Source organism: Biomphalaria glabrata, chromosome 6, assembly GCF_947242115.1.
Source record: "Biomphalaria glabrata chromosome 6, xgBioGlab47.1, whole genome shotgun sequence".
NCBI lineage: Eukaryota > Metazoa > Mollusca > Gastropoda > Planorbidae > Biomphalaria > Biomphalaria glabrata.
The window spans coordinates 30,538,205-30,562,073 of NC_074716.1; the positions used below are offsets into that span (position 1 = coordinate 30,538,205).

General features: G+C 36.1%; 1 protein-coding gene across 2 annotated transcripts in view; it reads right to left on the bottom strand.

Moving 5' to 3' along the window:
• The window catches only part of LOC106077013 (metabotropic glutamate receptor 1-like), a 163,023-nt gene that overhangs the window by 100,559 nt on the left and 38,595 nt on the right, over positions 1–23,869 (bottom strand). For both annotated transcript variants that reach the window (XM_056032201.1, XM_056032202.1), the window contains exons 2-3: positions 6,073–7,697; positions 172–436 (exon numbers count right to left, since the gene is read on the bottom strand). In XM_056032201.1, coding sequence (XP_055888176.1) covers positions 172–436; positions 6,073–6,716 — 909 coding nt within the window. In that variant the 5' untranslated portion in view covers positions 6,717–7,697. The remainder of the gene's footprint in view (positions 1–171; positions 437–6,072; positions 7,698–23,869) is intronic.

The window sequence follows — 23,869 nt, forward strand, 5'->3', positions numbered from 1 at the left end:
TTCAATTTCCGTTGAACCAGACATTTTATTTCCAATGTTGACTTGGGAGTCTTATATAGCCGAGAAAGTTTAGTCACTCTTGGTCTATTCAGTAAACATTGTGCGTAAAACAAACTGTCTCTAAATGATAGTAAATGTTCGCAGTTCAGGACTAAAGGTAAAAGATGATACCTGCATTGTGGTGTCACTGGAACCTGGACCAATCAGACCGATGATTGGTTTAAAGTGTCTAGACGTACTACAGTGAGACGGCTGCGTACCGTTCACATTGCTGCCGTTGAGGGCGCTGCCAGGAGGAGACTCGTCTTTCTTCCGGGTGCTGCTGGTAATGTAGTCCTGGATGAAGTCAATGCTGTTCTCCAGAGCGATGGCTGAGTTCCAGCAAGAGTCACGGATATCCCATCCCAGCTTTATGTTAGGGAGGAGACTGGAGTCACTAGAAGTGAACATAAAAACTTTAGATGAAAATACATTTGACAGTATATATAAAAAAAATTGTATTTCGAAGCATATCGATAAGAAACACAAAAGGCCGAAATGTTCTTCTGGCAACAGAATCGTTATTGCTTCCACCCACCTAGATCGAATCACCTAACTGCATATCTACGCAAATATAAGACCCAAAGATGAAAGGTACGAAGGTGTTAAACTATGTGGTACAGAGAAGAAATATGGGCGAGTTTCCCCGACGTGCTCGGTCATTAACCTCGCTTCTAATCCGAGCGCCTTGAATTATGAGCCATCGGTCCATCTGTCATCGGTAATAGGGACCTAATAATTAACATCTTATTGGATCTTTCCCAGACAGAAGTTTGTTCAGACATGCAGATGGAGGAAATCTTCCATGGGCGTTGGATTCTAAGAATCATAGACTCAACTCTTATGACAAATAGAAAGAAGAAGAAAAAGAATCTCAATGAGACAACTAGTGCTCCGGCGTCAGTCTCAGACTTGACTTTATAAGTTTGCACCAAAATATGTTTATTCCTTTCGATGGTCAGAAACCAACGAACGCAATAAATAACTTTGCGATACGACTCTCAATAGAAGCAACTGTAGCCTAAGCATTTTTCAATAAAAACAAATTAAGCGATATCGAAATTAAGCATCTTCAAAAGGAAATTCTGATTACTGGTAATGATCTGTTAATTAAATGGCTTTTTTACAAAACATATATCAAATCACACTGTCTGTCTGTCTTAATATATATCTGTCTGTCTATATATATGTCTGTCTGGTAAAAAAGTTTGAACATTTTTTTTCTCCCACTTCATATTCTCGGATCAAGTCGAGCATGAATTAATCAAACAATTAACCAATCAGTTCATTAATTATTGGTAATTTTTTTTTTGGATATCTAAATAAGGGGAATAAATGCTACTTAATGAGAGATGTTGATGTATATTTGGACTTAATCCACTTATTACATTTTGTTAATTTTTGTTCCCACTTTCCATTCTTGGATCAAGTTGAAATTTGGCATCATTATTCATACTCGCTGACAACACATGAATCAATCAAAACAAATTAAAGGGAGGCTACACCCTGTCATCAAGAGATAAAGGCAGTAATTTACAGTTCTTTCCCTAAGATAAGCTTTTGTTTTTTTAAGTATTCTTTTCTTTCTTTTGCCTGTTTATAATCTACAGAACTAAAAATTTAATCAAGAAAAATCAATGAATTTCAATATACAAAGTAGACACTCAATCTGATACTATTGTAATTTGATCAATGTTTAAATTTTATTTCACATTGTAATATCCTTTGTTAGTGCAAGACCTACTTTGGTTTTAAATAGAGTCCTTCCTTTAAAATAAAATTTCCAGACATTTTTCTGTATTTTTATAGCATTCTTATTTGAACTATCTTCGCCACACTCACACTTCTTAATTGGATCCCTCAAGTTTCCTATCAAGGTCAGCATTTGGTAATTGGAGGTCCAAGGCTAAGTGAACTGTGGTGGCCCCAAGTGAAATAGAATAACAAAAACCTTAAGACCAAAACATACGCAATGAAGAAAACACTCTCAGGTGTCTGTTGATCTACATCAACAAATATATTCAATTCATAGAGCGCCGATAACACGAATGTGCTTCATAGATGATTCATGACCAATAGACTAGAAATGATGTTTCGACATTTCACCAAAAGAAAGAAACAATGGTCTTCTATCATATGTAGTCTAACAAGAAGATCTAAACAATGGTCTTCTATCACATGTAGTCTAACAAGAAGATCTAAACAATGGTCTTCTATCACATGTAGTCTAACAAGAAGATCTAAACAATGGTCTTCTATCACCTGTAGTCTAACAAGAAGATCTAAACAATGGTCTTCTATCATCTGTAGTCTAACAAGAAGATCTAAACAATGGTCTTCTATCACATGTAGTCTAACAAGAAGATCTAAACAATGGTCTTCTATCACCTGTAGTCTAACAAGAAGATCTAAACAATGGTCTTCTATCATCTGTAGTCTAACAAGAAGATCTAAACAATGGTCTTCTATCACATGTAGTCTAACAAGAAGATCTAAACAATGGTCTTCTATCACATGTAGTCTAACAAGAAGATCTAAACAATGGTCTTCTATCACCTGTAGTCTAACAAGAAGATCTAAACAATGGTCTTCTATCACATGTAGTCTAACAAGAAGATCTAAACAATGGTCTTCTATCACCTGTAGTCTAACAAGAAGATCTAAACAATGGTCTTCTATCACATGTAGTCTAACAAGAAGATCTAAACAATGGTCTTCTATCACATGTAGTCTAACAAGAAGATCTAAACAATGGTCTTCTATCACATGTAGTCTAACAAGAAGATCTAAACAATGGTCTTCTATCACATGTAGTCTAACAAGAAGATCTAAACATATGTAAATAATCCTGTAATCATAGTAGAGACTTTGAGCGAGGCTAGTAGACATTGAGGCATTGAGATTTGATCTAAAAAAGCTTTTGTCCTGTTCGAAGCGCTCACCTGTTGGAGGCCCTAGACAGCCACTGTGCCTATATCAATGGGGGCTCTCTCACACAGCATTAAGTTAATTCAGCAATAGTATTTGAAGTTTTGTTTATACTTCTTGAAAACAATACATCAACACCGATTATCAGACTATGTTCGCTAGAAGTCGGCAGGTTCTAATTCCAGTTTCATGATTCACTGACATTTTGTAACTTTTAGTACGCACGGGTTATGTGCACAAAGTCTGAAACTCGCCCGACACAATTTTAAAAACATTCGTTTCCCAGGAGAAAACAAATTCTGTTTCATGTAGAGTTACAGACGAACTAAAAGAAAGTTTATTCTGTTTGTTATTACAAAGCTTATAGCAACCCACTGCATTAAAATCTATCAAGATAACTTTTACACAGATACGCCCCTCCCGCCTTTTCTTTCCAGCTGGTCCAGACCCTGAGAGAATTATACTATTTGAGAACGCTTAAAGTATAACATTTCGCTATACAAAATCAAATGATGAAACTATTTCTAATCACACAGATTTATTATGGTAAGTCTAGATCTGTTACAAGTTTAATTATATGACTGATCAAAACTGAGACAATAACACTTATAATACATTACATATTTTCAAAAAGTATTTTTTATGTCTTCCTAGTAACATATATACATTCATTGAGCCTCTGATTTCAATATGTATTTACAAAATCTAGAATAAAGTCCCCTTTCTCTGTCTTGTACACGTTATCTCTTCCACTTTTCATTCTCTGATCACGTGTACATTGTGCACAATTCTTCATTGTCAATAACAACACATGAACCAATCCAAAAAATGTATAAGTTATTCGAACATTTAGAAGTTATTTATTAATTAATTTTGTTTTACATAGAGGAGATAAGCCATGTGTAGAGAGTGAAGTTGTTCACCAAAAATGTTTACTATAGATTTTTTAGACTATAAAACCTTCTATTTTTAAAAGCACTTGCATAGCTCTGTGGCTAACTTGTCGGCCTTCCGTCATGGAAACTGGAGGACCCCGACTTAAAATTCAGACTACAGCAACTTTCTTTTTCAACAGCTTTTGTAAAATCAACATGAAAACCTTCCAGATACACCTACCCACCCCAACATGAGTAATCATTCACATCCCGAGTCTTTCGAGTCTTTTCTTTCGAGTTGCTATGGAGATAGCGGTCATCTTTGCAATAATACAAATTAAAAATTAATTACATGATAGATTCAATACAAATGATGCGATTTCACTCAATATAAGTTATAATATTTTTAGTTTTTTTTTTTTTTTTAACTATTGTACTTGTTTCTTTGTCCTAGACGCTAAATGTCTGGCCTTCTTCAGAAGGAGATTACCTTTCACCATAGTCTCTATAATAGATGAGCTGGTATTGTGTAAGAACATAAACAAAGACCTGACCTATCTAATTGAAAAAAAAGCATATTCTAACATCCTATTTATGTTTGAGAAACAGTGAATAATCCTCCTTGACTTTGTGTTTGTCTTTTGTTCTCTCTCTCTCATGTAAATGTCAGCGGCCATTGTCTTCACGTTTTCCAGCTCACAGTCCTAGATATGAACTCAAACATGGCACAATGTGGGCGTTACCGTGCTGAAGGATGATGCCATCAAAGAGTCGGATGAAGTTTTTATCAATAGATGTTCAGCGGCAGCGAAATGGGAAAAAAATAATAAGGAAAAAAAAAAGGGGGGGGGGGTCACAAGGAAGATCATAATTAAACAAGCAAAATCTATAAAATAAAAAAAGCTTATTTATGAGGAATAAATCCACATTTACAGCATATCTCTCAGTAAGGTAAAAATTTATTATATTTTTCGGTATCAAACAAAATTAATTAATTACACTTTTAATTAAATATTTTGGTTATTTTTTCTTTATTGGTTCATGCGTTGTCTTTCATACTTTATAAATGTGCAAAGTTCCTACGTGATCTGAGAAAAGAACATTTGATAATGTATCGCACGTGTTCTTGTATTAGAGAGATTTGATATAAGTTTGGTAAAAAGTAACTCTGCTTGGTAAAAAGTAACTCTGCTTGGTAAAAAGTAACTTTATACAGTCATCGGGAGGATGAATAAAATGAAAAATATTTTCTAAATGAATGTTGCTGAAGGAGTTTAGATGTTACTTATAACAAACTGATTTTTAATGTAATAATTAAGAAAAGCAAATGTCTTCATATCTGATGATTAACGCTGTCAGCACTTTGCAGTAAGTCATTTAATAGTTGTATTTTTTAATAGTATGCAGTGGAACTCTCTAGCATTACTTTAATGAAACTATATCAAATGAAAAACAATTAAAAATATAAAGCATTGCACTTTAGAAAAACAAAGCTTATATAAGGAAAGGAACTCCGTATTTACAACAATATCTTTAAATATCTAAAAGTTATTTCTTTTATTTGATATTCAACAAAATATTTAACAAACAATAATTAATGGTTTATTTTTTATCGATTCATGTTTCGTTAAGTACAATTAATCATTGTGTTAATTTCAACTTGACCCGAAAATGGAAGTGGGAGAAATAACGTGTTGAATTATCTAAGGGGACGAAATCCTTTCTATTTAAACGTATCTGTAAATACTTAAGGATTAATTTCCCTTATTGGTATCGAACTAAATAATTAGTTACCAGTTTCGACTTGATCCGAGAATGGGTGTGGGAGAGATAACGTGTACAAACATTTCACCACACAATCAGACAGTCATATAGACAGACAGACAAAGTGAGTAGAAATAGGCTTTAAACAAATGTCCAACACAGTGACTTTGGTAAATTTGACGAGACTAAATAATCATAGTGACTAAATAATCATAGTGACTAAATAATCATAGTGACTAAATAATCATAGTGAGTCTTTATTTAAAACAAAAACAAAACAAGATACAACAAAAACATTTCATTGATACCTAAACAGAGTAGGAAGAACATTATCCCATTCTATTTCTTCTAGTCAACTTTTTGCATTTGAGTTTCTACAATGTGCCACAGAAAAGTAGTGCGCTGTCTCTACAGTTCAAATTATACTAAGCAAAATGTTTACTAAGAGAAAGTGAAATTCACTTACTTGTTAATTTTTTCTATTGTCATAATGAAAGCCTCAAGTCGGTGTATCCCATAATGTTCCCAGATGTCGCCGCACTGCCGAGTGTTTTCATTGGGCTTCCTGTGAAGGGGAAACATGGCCCCTATGATGGCGTCCCCTTCCTTCCTTGCCCTGAGGTTATTGATTTTTCTCCTATGTTCTCTGGTCTCGATGATCAGCTTCTGTGGCTGCGAAGATCTCTTCCATCTCAAGCCTTCTATCACTTTCAGCCTTAATTCAGATAAGGTTTCGTCCTGATCCTCAAAACTGTTGGGTCTTAAATCCTTAATCACATCCTTGGCGTTTTCTTTTTGCTTCCGCTCTGATGTTTCAGAAACGAACAATCCTTCATCTGATCTGGGTTTTTTAAATGCAGCATTTTCGTTTCGAGCATCCTCTTCCTTGGCATCTAAATGTTCACTTCTCACCGAATCATGAAACGATTTCGCGTTTTCGCTGCCGAGCTTCAAAGCGGAAGTGACGTTTTCGAGAAGCGTCCCAGCAGTCTCTGCTGGTGAGTGACTATTTGCAGGACTTCTTCCAAGAAGCAAGACGGCTAACCAGGCAGCAATCCGTATAGCGCTGATCATTTCAACGTCTACGTCTGCCGCTATAGCCGCTGACATTCTGGAGAATACATTGTCATGCTCAGAGCGGTATCGATTCTCACTGTACTATCCTAATATCGATCAATTTCTCGCTTAGTAATTATCAGATTGTGTCATTTTTTGTTACTTCGCAGTTTTTGTTTTTTTTTCGATTATCTCAAAACGAGTACTCGATAAATAGATTTTACATCATGGTCCAAAAAATAAGTCACTTTTTAAAGTATTTCCTCTTTTAAAAAGAAATAGATCAAAATGTAGTTAATAATCGAAGCTGGAAATATTTACAGGAAAGTATAATCAATCAAATACTTCCCGAAAACACGTTCTATCATGAATCCATTGCAAGTGTTGGTATTTGAAGGTCGATTAGGTCAAATCATTATTGGATTAGGATAGTTGTTGGAATGCGGGTTGTCAAGGGCGAATCCGGGTGTGGGGCTCCCAAAGTCCCATCCGGCTGAGTGGTGTCATGCTTGAAGCTATTGATTCTTTCCGGAGTAAAATCATCAAGTCAAAATAAATGTGAGCTCGCCCGTGTCTGTAGGTGCGTGTGTGCGTGCGAGCTAACTTAGGCTACTAGCTAGGTGGGATGGGGGTGTTGGTCCTGGCTGTTAGTGACGTCACCTACCGTGATAGTTGAGCATGCATTCATAACAAGCTCGGAGACTGGGAGACAGGAGATGGTGGCAGGGCTGTTGGAGGAAGAATCATCACGCAAGCCAAAAAAAAAAAAAAGCTGACCAGTGCTAAGTCCTGGAGAATCTTCCTTACGATGACATTAGGTCATTTAGAAGATTTTGGTTGCAGGAACTAGATGGACGAGAATCTGGAAGATATCTGACTGTGTACCAACAGATATGAGCTTATAAGATTCCGCATGGATACTTCATTCTCCTCAATTTTCTGTTGTAATTTTCCGGGCTTAAATTTAAGGCAGATCATATTTTGATTGTCTACTAAAGTGTCTTCAGTGGTGATTCGATTTAAACTTTTGTTTTCCTGTAGAAGAATAAAAGAAAAACAACTAATACAATTTTAATTTCACAGGCAACATCATCAATTGTAATTAAAAATAATTTTAAAAACCCCTACAGACATTGCGATCTATTGGGCAGAGGATGTAGAGGTTATCTGTTTGTATGATCTATCGGGAAGAGGATGTAGAGGTCATCTGCTTGTATGATCTATCGGGCAGAGGATGTAGAGGTCATCTCCTTGTATGATCTATCGGGCAGAGGATGTAGAGGTCATCTCCTTGTATGATCTATCGGGCAGAGGATGTAGAGGTCATCTCCTTGTATGATCTATCGGGCAGAGGATGTAGAGGTCATCTGTTTGTATGATCTATCGGGCAGATGATGTAGAGGTCATCTGCTTGTATGATCTATCGGGCAGAGGATGTAGAGGTCATCTGTTTGTATGATCTGAAGGGCAGAGGATGTAGAGGTCATCTGTTTGTATGATCTGAAGGGCAGAGGATGTAGAGGTCATCTGTTTGTATGATCTATCGGGCAGTGGATGTAGAGGTCATCTGTTTGTATGATCTGAAGGGCAGAGGATGTAGAGGTCATCTGTTTGTATGATCTGAAGGGCAGAGGATGTAGAGGTCATCTGTTTATATGATCTATCGGGCAGTGGATGTAGAGGTCATCTGTTTGTATGATCTGAAAAGCAGAGGATGTAGAGGTCATCTGTTTGTATGATCTGAAGGGCAGAGGATGTAGAGGTCATCTGTTTGTATGATCTATCGGGCAGAGGATGTAGAGGTCATCTGTTTGTATGATCTGAAGGGCAGAGGATGTAGAGGTCATCTGTTTTTATGATCTATCGGGCAGAGGATGTAGAGGTCATCTGTTTGTATGATCTGAAGGGCAGATGATGTAGAGGTCATCTGTTTGTATGATCTATCGGGCAGAGGATGTAGAGGTCATCTGTTTGTATGATCTATCGGGCAGAGGATGTAGAGGTCATCTCCTTGTATGATCTATCGGGCAGAGGATGTAGAGGTCATCTGTTTGTATGATCTATCGGGCAGATGATGTAGAGGTCATCTGCTTGTATGATCTATCGGGCAGAGGATGTAGAGGTCATCTGTTTGTATGATCTGAAGGGCAGAGGATGTAGAGGTCATCTGTTTGTATGATCTGAAGGGCAGAGGATGTAGAGGTCATCTGTTTGTATGATCTATCGGGCAGTGGATGTAGAGGTCATCTGTTTGTATGATCTGAAGGGCAGAGGATGTAGAGGTCATCTGTTTGTATGATCTGAAGGGCAGAGGATGTAGAGGTCATCTGTTTATATGATCTATCGGGCAGTGGATGTAGAGGTCATCTGTTTGTATGATCTGAAAAGCAGAGGATGTAGAGGTCATCTGTTTGTATGATCTGAAGGGCAGAGGATGTAGAGGTCATCTTTTTGTATGATCTATCGGGCAGAGGATGTAGAGGTCATCTGTTTGTATGATCTGAAGGGCAGAGGATGTAGAGGTCATCTGTTTTTATGATCTATCGGGCAGAGGATGTAGAGGTCATCTGTTTGTATGATCTGAAGGGCAGAGGATGTAGAGGTCATCTGTTTGTATGATCTATCGGGCAGAGGATGTAGAGGTCATCTGTTTGTATGATCTATCGGGCAGAGGATGTAGAGGTCATCTCCTTGTATGATCTATCGGGCAGAGGATGTAGAGGTCATCTGTTTGTATGATCTATCGGGCAGATGATGTAGAGGTCATCTGCTTGTATGATCTATCGGGCAGAGGATGTAGAGGTCATCTGTTTGTATAATCTGAAGGGCAGAGGATGTAGAGGTCATCTGTTTGTATGATCTATCGGGCAGAGGATGTAGAGGTCATCTCCTTGTATGATCTATCGGGCAGAGGATGTAGAGGTCATCTGCTTGTATGATCTATCGAGCAGAGGATGTAGAGGTCATCTCCTTGTATGATCTATCAAGCAGAGGATGTAGAGGTCATCTGTTTGTATGATCTATCGGGCAGAGGATGTAGAGGTCATCTGTTTGTATGATCTATTGGGCAGAGGATGTAGAGGTCATCTGTTTGTATGATCTATTGGGCAGAGGATGTAGAGGTCATCTGTTTGTATGATCTATCGGGCAGAGGATGTAGAGGTCATCTGTTTGTATGATCTATCGGGCAGAGGATGTAGAGGTCATCTGTTTGTAAGATCTGAAGGGCAGAGGATGTAGAGGTCATCTGTTTGTAAGATCTGAAGGGCAGAGGATGTAGAGGTCATCTGTTTGTAAGATCTGAAGGGCAGAGGATGAATAGGTCATCTGTTTGTAAGATCTGAAGGGCAGAGGATGTAGAGGTCATCTGTTTGTAAGATCTGAAGGGCAGAGGATGTAGAGGTCATCTGTTTGTAAGATTTGAAGGGCAGAAGATGTAGAGGTCATCTGTTTGTATGATCTATCGGGCAGAGGATGTAGAGGTCATCTGTTTGTATGATCTATCGGGCAGAGGATGTAGAGGTCATCTGTTTGTATGATCTATCGGGCAGAGGATGTAGAGGTCATCTGTTTGTATGATCTATCGGGCAGAGGATGTAGAGGTCATCTGTTTGTAAGATCTGAAAGGCAGAGGATGTAGAGGTCATCTGTTTGTAAGATCTGAAGGGCAGAGGATGTAGAGGTCATCTGTTTGTAAGATCTGAAGGGCAGAGGATGTAGAGGTCATCTGTTTGTATGATCTATCGGGCAGAGGATGTAGAGGTCATCTGTTTGTAAGATCTGAAGGGCAGTGGATGTAGAGGTCATCTGTTTGTAAGATCGACGGTTAACGATGTGGCAAGACAACGAACAACCAAACCAGGACGTTTTGGTGTGAAATATTGTACACATTAGAAAAGATCAATTTAATATTTAAAGAAAAAAAGAACACATATTTATATTCTGTATGTGTGTTTGTATTCACAAGTAAAGAGCAAGAGTTATTCTTGTCCATTAGATTCGGGGTGGACGTTTGTGGTGCAGTTATTGTTCTATCATTAACATTATAATGTGTGTGTGGGTTTAAATGTTGTCCAAAACAAAATAAAACATTGATTAAAAAAGCGATCCAATTTGTACTACACACAAAACTCATATTTGCTGTATACTACCTGCAAGCCAAGAACGAGGCAACTACTGAATGTGATCTTGTTCGTGTCAATTTTCGCCTTTTATTGATGAGATACGGGAAAGCAAGTCAGTAGCATGGCCTCTTGTAGAAATATGACATTTCATAGTTTGCATGTTTTACATGTTTTGAAAGTTTCATCAGAATTGAAGATTATAACATCCTAGGCCGACCCTCCCACAGGATGGCGGGATATTGAGCCGGCAGGGTTCAGACACAGACAACTAGACAGCCATCCATAGTTCTCAATATGCGTTCATGGAAGGTTCAAATTTATAAAAAGAAAATTCGGGGGGAGGGGGGAGTGAAGAGTAGAACTTACATTATATTTACTGACAGAAATTATTGTCAGAACTTCACGCGCCAAAATGGCTGAGCCAAAATGTCAAGTTCCCACGAACAACAGTCTTTGTGTTCCCCTTTCAGGTATCTATATGAAATTCAAAGTTCCAGTTTTCATAGGGATTCAAACTTGAGACACATCCATACAGATGCTAAGTGCTCTACCACTTTGCCACCTCGTCACTTGTATATATTTTTGAAATTAATTATCACCGTCCAAAAAGAACATTTATTATGGATTGTTCCATTAAAGGGCAAATATATATATATATATATATATATTACTTACACAAGATTTCATTAGTAAAAACAATGAATATATAATGCGAGTTCCAATGTACTGTCTAATCTACCCTGACAGGGGCGGAGTCGTTTATTTTATTAGAGAAACAAGTGAGAAAATGTTGGGGTGGGGGGGAGAGGGGAATTTTGTAATCGATAAACAAAATTAACAAGTTAGTCTTTTATACTGTATAGTTTTTATATTGTATAGTTTTATATTGTATTGTCTTTTACATTGTTTAGTTTCATTTTGTATAGTTTTATAAAGTATAATTTCATATTGTATAGTTTTACATTGTTTAGTTTTAAATTGTATAGATTTATATTGTATAGTCTTATATTGAATAATTTTATATTGTACAGTTTTACATTGTTAAGTTTTATATTGTATAGTTTTGCCTTGTATATTTTATAGTGTATAGTTTTGTTTCCAAAACAAAACAAAAACAACACTCTATTGAATACTCAAGAGACACACAAATAAAAGTACATTTCTTATGATAAATTCGTACATTAAAACAAGGAAAGATTTTTCTGAATAAGAAAAAAAAAACAAATTACCATGCATAATTAGATTATATGTTATATATATATATATATATATATATGTGAGTTGACATTACATCTACACAAATAAAACACTGTATCAGATTGTGTTTCAATTTAGTTCTTCAGTTAGCCGATGTGATACAAATTATTTTCTTACTATTTACCTAACAGAAAGTTGATAACCGATTACGAAATATAGATAAGTCCACATCCAGTAGAGCTTTGAGTGAGTACAAAGTAAGTTGGTTAACAACAAAAAAAAAGTTGCTGTTTCCACATTTGAACGAAGCTATTTTTATAGTACAGAAAAGAAATCAAATGATAACTAACGATTCATACCGCCGTCAGCCCCCAACTAGGGCAATGACGTCAATTCTATCGGTATTCTGATGTTGCTTGAAGTCTTTGCTACAAATGCATTTTTTCTTCTTCCCCCCCCCCTCTTGGTTTCTACCAATTTTACTTTGCATGGATCAGACAAGAGCATGGATTAGGGTTGGATAAATCAAAGGGATGTCACCGCGCGAGTTGTTTCAAAATAGAAACCAGTGGACTAAGACAGGAAAGATAGCAGAAAACTTCAAGGTCTTGATGATTGAACTGGACAGCCACATAACAATGGATATTGCAGGACTATCGAATATAGATCTTCTTGCGCGTTCTTCATATTAAGTTGGATGGTTAAAATAACCAAACTTATATGAACTATGAGGTGTTTTTTTTTCTGTATGTGTATTTTTTTAAGCTTTTGATAAAGTATGTAACGTCATCAGTGGACGCACTTGCTCTGGTGATTCAAAGATCTAATAACTAGTATCCTTTCCATCTATGGCGCAAACAATAAATGATGTGGCTGATGGATGACGAGGGTGACAATTTTATGACACGAGGCCAAGTTGTGGTCACAAAGTAGTCCTCATTTCAAGCTAAGAAAACCAAAATATTTACTTCGTTCAGTTTGTACGCATTGAAACTACGCAATCATTTTTAGCACTAAGAGTCATTCAGTTTGTACACATTGAAACTACGCAATCATTTTTAGCACTAAGAGTCGTTCAGTTTGTAAACATTGAAACTACGCAATCATTTTTAGCACTAAGAGTCATTCAGTTTGTAAACATTTAAACTACGCAATCATTTTTAGCACTAAGAGTCATTCAGTTCTTAAGACAAATGACCAAAAAAAGAAGATAGCGAAATAGTTTGTCATTGTGAACCATTTGTCTTTGCTACTGACACAGATTATATTTTGAAAGTACGTTATGTCTGTCTGTCTGTCTACATTTCTTTCCCTTATGCACACTTATAAAAATAACAAATTACAAGTAGATTACACCTTTCAGACCTTGCGATGTGACGGTTAACGACGCTGTCATGTGTTCAGCAGAATGACCAACTGCCTTTACTTTCCCCAACTAATGTCAGGTACCCATTACAGTGGGGTGAACTCTAAGGCGTCCTAAACATTCCCGGATTAACAAATCCCAGCCTTCACCGAGGTTCGGGAAACAAAGCCCTTTACCCCTCAGCTACCCCTTCCCCCTTTTAAGTACGCTTATTTTCAACAAATTTTAATTTTATAGTGAAGAAAAATGTTTATTTTCAAAAGCACTGTTTAGTTTAAGTGCTTTTTAATTATTCAGCGCCAAAACGTCTAGCACCATACCGACGGTGCCAGAACGTCGCGCAGCGGCTTTACACTTTCCTGAAGACCTTTCTAACTATTCTCTTGTATATATAAAAAACGGTCAACGAGGTAATTTTTATTCATTCAACTTGCTAGCAAAATAAGCAAAATATAAAAAGTAGTCGACCCGCGGCGTAGCATACGCCGCTATTTAGTGACGGGTGAACACTTCCTGAAATGGGGAGGGTTTGGGTAAACGACTGCTCGCCACAATAAACGCGGGAAATATTCATGTAGGCAGCATTTTGTCGAGCAGAATGTATGACTGTGCTTCCGTGAGTAAGAAGAACAGACAGGGCGTCGCCGTAGTTATCTCAATGTTCGCAAACAAAGCTTACAGCCATCTTGCAAAATTCGAGAGCAACAGTTTCGTCGATGACATTTTCCCAGAAGTATGCGACTGATAGAAATAAACAGTTACCTGATGCAGGGATTTCGACTACATTGAAAGAACTGTTGACTCCACGAAATAAATGTGAAGCGGTGGTCATGGTTAGGAAATGAAGGGCAATACGAAGGGGCAAAATCCAAGCAAAGCTACAGAAAAAAACATACAACTATTTTAATGACACCAGATATTGATGTGTGTAAATAAAAATACACACATTAATGAAGTCAAATATAGAATGTAAAGAGAAAGATTACTTTTTGTCCCCCCCCCCCGCTTTTTTTTTGAGCCGTGCTCTCTGTCGACGCGAAAGTTACGTGGGGTAACTTTAGCCCGACTTGAGTTATCTTTCCATGACTTTTGTTCTGTCCCGCATGGTGGAGCGATGAAGAGAAATATATATATATATAGATAGATAGATATATGATTTTAAAAACTTAAGTAAGGGAAAGTACCGCACATTTACTGCAAAGTCGCTTAATACCGCTAGATTTATCTCCCTATTTCTATCTAAACATATTTAATTTATTACCACTAATTATTTAACTAATTGTTTTTTATAATTTATTCGTGTGTTGTCATCGGCCATGAATAATTGTGCAAAGTTTTTACTTGATCTGAGAATAGGAAGTTGGAGAAATCATCTGTACAAGATTTTGACCAGACAGACAGATAGAATTGATAGAATTGATATAAACTTTGTAATAAAGATACAATGGATGATAAGAATTCTGTGTATTCGTTCTAGGAAACTTAAAACTTTAATTTTAATACAGTACAATCTAAATACAAGACAACTCAAACCACCCCACACCCGTGCATAAAAATGAAGGAGCTATAAACTCTGCTAATCATTTTTTTGTTCACTCATGGAATACACAACATTACTCCCCAGTAACTGGAATCGCGTATTCCCCCCCCCCCCACCCCCAAAAAGTATATTTCTACTGCAACATAAATTTAGAATTACGTACATCCAGTTTACGCAAGTCATGGAGGCGGCCGCATCGTTTTCTGACGTTACCGTCGACGTCAGAGTCAATAAACTATGATTCTGCGTGAAACCCTAACCACTGAATCATCACCTTGTAATTTCCCCAGTGTATTCATAGTCGAGAGAACGCCTTGTTGGCGACTTTGCTGCATCCTCTTGTTTAAGTTACTGGGAGGCCAAGACGGAGAACTATTGGTAGCTTGCTGACTGATAGCATGTCCAGAAACGAGTCCCACTGGACAAAGAGTAATGTTGGAGATAAGCGTCATCACATAAAGCATGATATACAAATCTTTTCTAAATCTCTTGATAGGGTTTTGAAATAGCTTTTTTTTTAACCAAGCTTATATCAACTCACTCTGTTTGTCTGTCTGTCCGTCTGTCTGTCTGGTAAAAAGTTTGACCATGTTTTTTTCTCACAATTACCAATCTCGGATCCTGTTAAAACTTTGCACAATTATTCACTGGACCTGACAAGACATGACTCAGTCAAAAAAAAAAAAAGTAAACAATTAGTTAATTAATGATTGGTGGCTAATTATTTTGTTTGATTTTGAAAAAATACTGAGAAATGTGGATATATTTATGGATTTCGTCCCCTTATTACGTTTAGACACGTTTTTTCTCCCACCTCCCATTCAAGTTGAAATTTTGCATAATTATTCATGATAACAATACACGAATTAATTCACAAATTAACTAATCAGTTAATCATTTAGTACTAATTAATAAATTATTTTTTTATGTAGCAGGATGGAGGCTAAAGCCTGTAAGTTTAATATTTGCAACATAGATGCTTGGAGGCGAGGTGGGTGAGTGGTAATGCGCTTGGCTTATGAACCAGGGATCGGAATTCAAATCCTGGTGAAGACTGGGATTTTTTATTTCGGGATCTTCGGGTGCATCGGAGTCCACATGACACCCTCGTGTACCGTAGGCCACAGAAACAGATGACCTATACATCATCTGCCCTATAGACCACAATATAGATGCTACGTTAAAAAGTAAGTGATGTTATATTAAAATATTGTGTAATTAGTATAGAGGGTGAACAGGAAGGCACCAAGGCTAAGTGGTAGAGCCATTGGCTTCTGAACCAGAGGTCCTGGGTTCGAATCTTGGTGAAGACTGGGATTTTGAATTTCAAGACTTTTAGGGCGCCTCTGAGTCCAACCAACTGTAATGGGTACACGACATTAGTTGGGAAAAAGTAAAAGAGGTTGATCGTTGTGCTGACCACATGACACCCTCGTTTACCGTGAGCCATAGAAACAGATGTCTTTGTACATCATCCTCCCTATAGATCGCAAGGTCTGAAAGGGGAACTTTACTTTTTATAAAAGGTGAACGGTTTTCTCCCAATCTATCAGGAAGATGTCGCTGTTTCCAGGAATCTACTTTTAATCAGAATGTCATTTGTAAGCGATAGACCAGCGCCCACGTGATCAGAGTGATTTGTTTATTTTACAATCTACACATTTCCTTCCCCTCTCAGTGTGTTGTCTGCAAACAGGTTTAAACCGCTTGAACCTATGACTCACAGAGTAAAGAGCTGTATAGCAAGTCTATAAAACTCAATTCTTAACTATCTCCATTTCCTGTATACCGATAAAAATTGAAAGAGGTCTATTATTTCAAATTTAATAACCAAATTGTAACCTAATTATCCAGCATGATTCGAAACTACTAAACAATTATCTTTCAAAGGCTATACATCTCAGCCACGAGTTCTTATATAAGTTTATTGAATAGATTTTGAACGTTTAGGCTGTGTCCACCATTGAGGTCTAGAACACTATAGGTCAGTGTCTCTCGCTTATTTAAACTACTTTGACGAGAACAAAACCAGATAAATATCACGCGTGATAATTTTTATAAAGCTTATATAAACTCACTCTGTCAGTCTGTCTGGTAAAAAGTTTGTACATGTTTTTTCTGCCACACCCAATCTGGCATTTAGCTGAAATTTTGCACAATTATTTCTTTTACCTGACAACACATGAATCAAGAAAAAAATATTAAATATCTTGAACAATGGAAAGAAATCGTACTTGACAGATGTGGTGGTATAATTTGAATTAGTTTCCTTGAGGACTCTTGAGCCCTAAGTGAACATTTTTTTATGCATTCAAAACGATCATGTCAACATTCACCAAAATACCACCCTTCTTACCTCCCCTTTCACAACTGGTCCAGACAAGTGATAGGATCATTGTGCATTGAGAAAGCTAAAAACTAAACAAAAACAATTGGTAAAAATATTTCGAATGGCACACATTTATTATATCTTGGTTCCACAATTACATTACTTATCCAAACTAATTGATACAATTACACTTAATATAAGCATTGTTTTTTAGCGGCCCCCGTAAGGGGAAAAAGACGCTATTAGGTTTGTGCAAAATGTCCATCTGTCCGTCTGTCCGTCTGTCACACTCAGATCTCGAAAACTATAAGACATATGAAAATATTATTTCATCATTAAATGCGGCTTGAAAAGTTTAGGTGCAACGGCTACTTTTGGTTTTCTAAAAGCAAACCGTTTAATTTATAAATTTAATTATGCAAGCGATTTTTTCATAAAAATACACCAATTCTAAAACAATAACGTAAATGTAAGGGAGGCAATGTTACAATATGCTTGCAAAGATGGACTAATTTTGTGTATTTGCAGTATCACTAAGTCAAATATCTTTTTAAAATGTACAGGAAATGTTTACAACAAATATAAATAATAGTTAAAGATGTTTTTTCTGGTCAACTAGCTGCTAAAATTAAAAAGAAAACATTTCTGTTTGTTTATAAAGGCTAATAATGCACTTTGTATGTAAATATCACGCACATTTTTTTTAATGGACTTTTTATGCAGCGATTTTCGTGCAGTAGCGTAACGTCGCTACATGATCAGGTGCTAAACCAATTCCTTAAACATTTTTAAAAAATTAGATTTTATTTATTTTTTGTTTAGTGCCCCCATCCGAATAAAGGAAGATTATTTTTGTGCGTTTTGTCTGTTGGTCGGTCTTTCCGTCACGATTAGATTAAAAAAATTAGAACTCAAAAAGCAATTGAAAATCTGATTTACCCTTTAATTTTCCTCCCGTAACATCTCAATAGTTTTAATTATCTAAAAATGGATTGTTCCGGATTTTTTTGTGCAAAACTAATCAACCCCAACAAATGTTTGTTTGCTCTTCTAATTTATATAACATTCAATTTCCATGCTTAAACGTTGCAAAAACACATTATCAATAATATGTTGTTCCGTTTTTTATGTAAATAGCATATTAATGCTAAATCAAAATCTCTATACTGACTTATATTTCATTAAGTGTAAAAATGTTCCGGATATTGTTTTATAAAACATGAATTATGCCTAATGATTGTTAATTAACGGTATTACATTTATCTGAAATTCTCTTTTTCTTTTACTATTTATACAAACATCCGGAACAATCTATTATATAAACTTTTCAATTATGTTCATACCTAAAAATTATTGCGATGTTTTGAAACGTTAAATAAAGGTTAATCAATTTTTAATAACTTTTAGTTGTTGTTTTTTTATATCAAGATGACGGACAGACCGACTGACAGACAAAACGCAAAAACAATGCGGCTTTGATCCTCTTTAAATAAATTCCATTAGAACTCAGTGCACCAATGTCTATGAACCCTCGTTAAATATCTCGTGTAAATAAAGACATTTTTTATGGTACCGGTACTAGCCTATTGTGAGGTAATGGAATTTTTTTTCTTTGACGTCATATGAATGACTCTTTAAATGTAATGCTAAAAGAACGCACTCGGTGCACCAATGTCTATTAACCCTCGAAAATTGCTCGTATTGATGAAAACATATTTTAGTCTAACTAAGCCGTGTGACGTAGTGTTTTTTTTTTCCTTTGACGTCATATGGAATGAATTCTTTAAAAGAAATGCTAAAAGAACGCACTCGGTGCACCAATGTCTATGAACACTCGATAAATGGCTCGTAATGATGAAGACGATTTTTAGTCTAGCTAGGCCGTGTGACGTAGTGTTTTTTTTTCCTTTGACGTCATATGGAATGAATTCTTTAAACGAAATGAAAAAAGAATTCGGTATAGTAATGTTTATTAAGCCTCGTTATGTGACTCGCGTTTAAAAAAGGAATGATATCTTGATTTAGATCTAATCTAGATTTTTTAAACTAGATCTAGATTTTTATTACAGTATATGTAGATCTGGATTTATATTCTAATTAAAATTATTTTAGAGTCTTGATCTACAATTTCTAGATCTAGTTAAGACTAAAATAGACTAGATTAAGATGTAGAATTTCAATTTCTAAACTTAAAGTGTAAAAAAAAAGTGTAGATTTTCATTTCCAAACGTTTTGATCAATATTGCAATGTTTTAATATACTAAAACTAATCTACTTTTTTTATTTAATTTGAATTTAAATTTACGGCTAATGAATCTTTGAAACATTATTACTTTTGACCATCAAAATTAAATCACCTCTTGAATATTATTTGCGAATATGCAGATCCGACAAGGATCCGACTTCGACGGGGGCCGCCTCTGAGTTTGTGTAACACAAACTCTCTTTGTAATCTTGTTTTGTTTTCTTTTTTTATTAATATTATGGATGGCTGAGTGAAAAGTGCTTGGCTTCCAAACCGAATGGTCTTGAGTTTGAGATTCTTATGACGCCATTTATTCCAGCCAAATCTAATTGATTCCTGACATAAGTTGGAGAAAGTAAAGGAGGTTAGTCGTTGAGCTGGACACCCTCATTGACCCCTATACCATTAAAACAGGTTAGCTTTGGTATTGTTTCTACGTCCGAATTTATTTCATTCACGATAATTATCAATTTGTTACCCAATGTGTGTTTGTGTGTGTCTGTGTGTGTGTGTGTGGGTGTGGGTGTGAACATTTTCCACCCTTCATTCTTTATGACGTTTTTAGTACCCTAGAATAGGTTCTTCCTGGAGTTAGTGGAAATAAAGTAGACACCCCGCCCTTGCCAACTGGGGGTCTGGGGGGAGCGCTGAGAGATTTCCCAGAAGGGCCTGGGGAGGTGCTTCGGCGCCAATCATTATTTCGGTATTTAAAACAAAAAAAAAAGCATTTTCTGAAGAATCTACAGTGCATTATCCTGCTATCCTACTATTGAAACATTGTAGGTCAAAAACAAAACCTGTTTCTCACTGCACATCATTAATAGAGACCAGCGACTGGTAGAAATTGATAACTAAAAGTTTCGCTTACATTTTTTAATGAGAGTGAGGGTAACCACAATTCCTTTTTTGGCTACGCTCACGAAATGTTGTGACTGTAGTTTGCTTTAGCTTTTTTATCGAAAATGGGAAGTTTTATCGTCAAAACCATCTGTTGGGGGGTATGGGGGGTTTAAACTGAAAATCATCTGCAGGGGATTTTTAATCTCAAAACCCCCTTAGCAAGCATCATAGAATTGGTGACTCTAATTAAAAGCTTTAGTTTAATATTGAAGATTTAGTTTTTAACCTCAAAGTTCTGTAGGTGGGTTTATGGTCAAAACCCCTCAGGAAGTTTTTTTCATTTAAAACCCTCTGGAGGGGGAGGGTTAACAAAAAAAAACGCGGCTACACTCTTATAATTTTGTGGCTGTAGTTTGAATTAGTTTTATATTGAAGAGAGGTTTCTAACCTAAAAACAGCTGGAGGGAAGTTTTTAAACTAAAAAAACAACTCTGGAAAGGGATTTTAAGCTAAATCTCTACGCTCACAGAATTTGGTGACTGTTGTTTCCTTTAGTCTTATATTGAAGACGTTTTTTTTAAGTCAAAAAACTCAAACCCCCTTTGGCTACGCTTATGGACTTTGGTGGAGAGACATTTTAAACTCAATCCCCCCCCCCCCCCCCACCCATTGGCTGCACTGGGGCAAGTGTTGGTTTAACATTAAAATCTCACATACAATAAACAAAATAAAAAAACTAGTCACAAAATTGGGGGGGGGGGGGTGGGAGCATTTTTTTGTGTTGTTGTTACATTTAATATTGCTAGTAACCGTTTTCCATATGAAAATTATTTGGGAATAAAGTAACGTCTTGACTTCAATAGAAGACCTTATCTTGACTTATCTTGATTATGTTTCAACACTCTGGTCAAATTATGTATATGTGTGGACCTATGTGCAGCTCATTTCAAGAGCTAGATGAAAAGAAATCTGAATAAATTGTATGTACCACCCCCCAAGTAATTGATAATTATATCCTGTTTTTAGTATTAAAATAATACGCTGATGTGTGTTAGGTATGAAAAAGTTGATGTGTATAATATTTTGTCACACGCCCGTTAAATCATTTATTAATATGGATAATATTTCGGAAAAACACAGAGTTACTTATTAAATAGATAGATAGATAGATAAATAGATAGATAAATAGATAGATAGATAGATAGATAGATAGATAGATAGATAAATAAATAGATAGATAGATAAATAGATAGATAGATAGATAGATAGATAGATAGATAGATAGATAGATAGATAGATAGATGAATAAATAGATAGATAGATAGATAGATAGATAGATAGATAGATAGATAGATAGATAGATAGATAGATAGATAGATAGATAGATAGATAGATAAATAAATAGATAGATAGATAGATAGATAAATAGATAAATTGATAGATAGATAGATAGATAGATAGATAGATAGATAGATAGATAGATAGATAGATAGATAGATAGATAGATAGATAGATAGATAGATAGATAGATAGATAGATAGATAGATAGATAGATAGATAGATAGATAGATACACAGACACCAGACAGATTGATTGATTGATAGTTTTGATAGATTGATAATTATATTTAATACTGAAAAACTTGAAATTTAGAAACAATTTAAACAAATATTTTAATTAACTCAAAATAAAACGCTTGACACATTGAAACAGAAAAACAGAAATAATACAAAACAAATTCCAACGATACCGAACAGAAAACAGGATAAACAACACATGAACCATTTCATGATACAGTCACAAGGTTGAATTGAACAATAGATTGCCTGTGATGAAGGCAAACCAAAGTAGGAAAACATTACAATTGCAATTCAAAAGTCAGAAATTAATTTGAAAATTAATTATGAGTGAAACATGAACCTGATTATTCATTTTGATTGTTCAAACGCAAACATTGAGCCAGAGTTGGATCGATCCTTTTTTTTTCATCGTTCCTAACGAAAGAGCTGTACTTTAGAATTCTGGGGATTGAAGGAGTTGTAGGCCACAGTGGGAGCGTGGGGGTTTGAATGTTGAACATAGCTTTATAAAAGAGAGGGGAGAAAAAGACAGAGATAGAGAGAGTGGCTGAGAGAGATAGAGATAGAGAGAATGAAAGAGAGAGATTATGAAGGAGAGGGAGAGAGGAGAGAGGGAGAGACATAATGAGAGAGAGAGAGGGAGTAAGAGTGAGATAGAGAATGGGAGACAGAGAGAGAATGAAAGAGAGAGAGAGAATGAGAGAGAGAGAATGAAAAAGAGAGAGAGGATGAGAGATAATAAGAGAAATAATGAGAGCGAGAGAGTATTAGTGAGATAGAGAATGAAAAAGAGAGAGAATGAGAGAGAGAATGAGAGAGAGAGAATGAGAGAGAGAATGAAAAAGAGAGAGATAGAATGAGAGAGAGAGAGAATGAGAGAGGGTAGAAGAATGAGGGAGCTTGAGATAATGAGAGACAGAGAGAATGAGTGAGATAGAGAATGAAAGAGAGAGAGAGAGAGAGAGAATTAGAGATTATGAGAGAGAAAGAGATGAGAGAGATCATGAAAGAGAAAGAATGAGTGAGAGAATGAGAGTGATGAGAGAGAGAGATGGAGATAATGAGAGAAAGAAAGAATGAGTAAGATAGAACATGAAAGAGAGAGAGAGATAATGAGACAGATATTGAGAGAGAGAATGAGAGAGAATGAGAGAGAGAGAGTTATAGGATTGTGAAGGTGAATAGTCTGAAAAGGAAGAGTGAGGAACTAAAAGAAAACGTCAGAAAGAGGAAGACGGAGAAATTGAAGCGACACTAAGAGAGGACGTGTATTCACAGCTCCGTTTTAAGAAGAGTGAATGTGTGGAAGAGAGAGAGAGGTGAAGGGGGGAGAGAGATAGAGGAGGGGGGAGAATGGAGAAAGGAGACAGCTATTAGTGAAATAACCCCCTACAGCAGTGAAGCAAAGCTTGTGGCCACACAGATTACGTTCAAGACTGGACGAAACGAGTTTAACACCACGCAAACAAAACAGAAAATTGGGAAGAGGAAGCTTTTAGAAAATTCAACCACTAAAAGAAAAATAAACTTAATCAGCGGTTCTAAAAATATAAAGAGTAGTCCGTATCCCTTTGTTTAAACTTATGGAATTATTCGGAAAGGCTGGCCGCCCTTAGCTGTTTCATAAATAGGTGTATATTTAAGTTTGCATAAATTGAATAGACCAAAGCTTTGCTTTCTTAATTTTATTTAGTTTAGCCCGAGTACCCACTGAGTAAACTGTTCACATTAATTATTTTAAAGACACCAATCAAAGGGTTCGACCAGATACGAGTAGTTTATCGTTAAAAAAGTTTCTTTCCAGTAGTCTCAGAATATATATAGTAAGGATATTTCCTGTCTTAAAGTCATCACTGCGTATTTCTAATAACCTCTTGTATTTCTCAAGAGTAGGCCGACTCATTGAATGTTTCTGAGTACCCGCTGGATGTCTAATAGTACATGTCTACTCCTAAAATGTCTTAGTAAAGTGCTTTTCAAACTGTG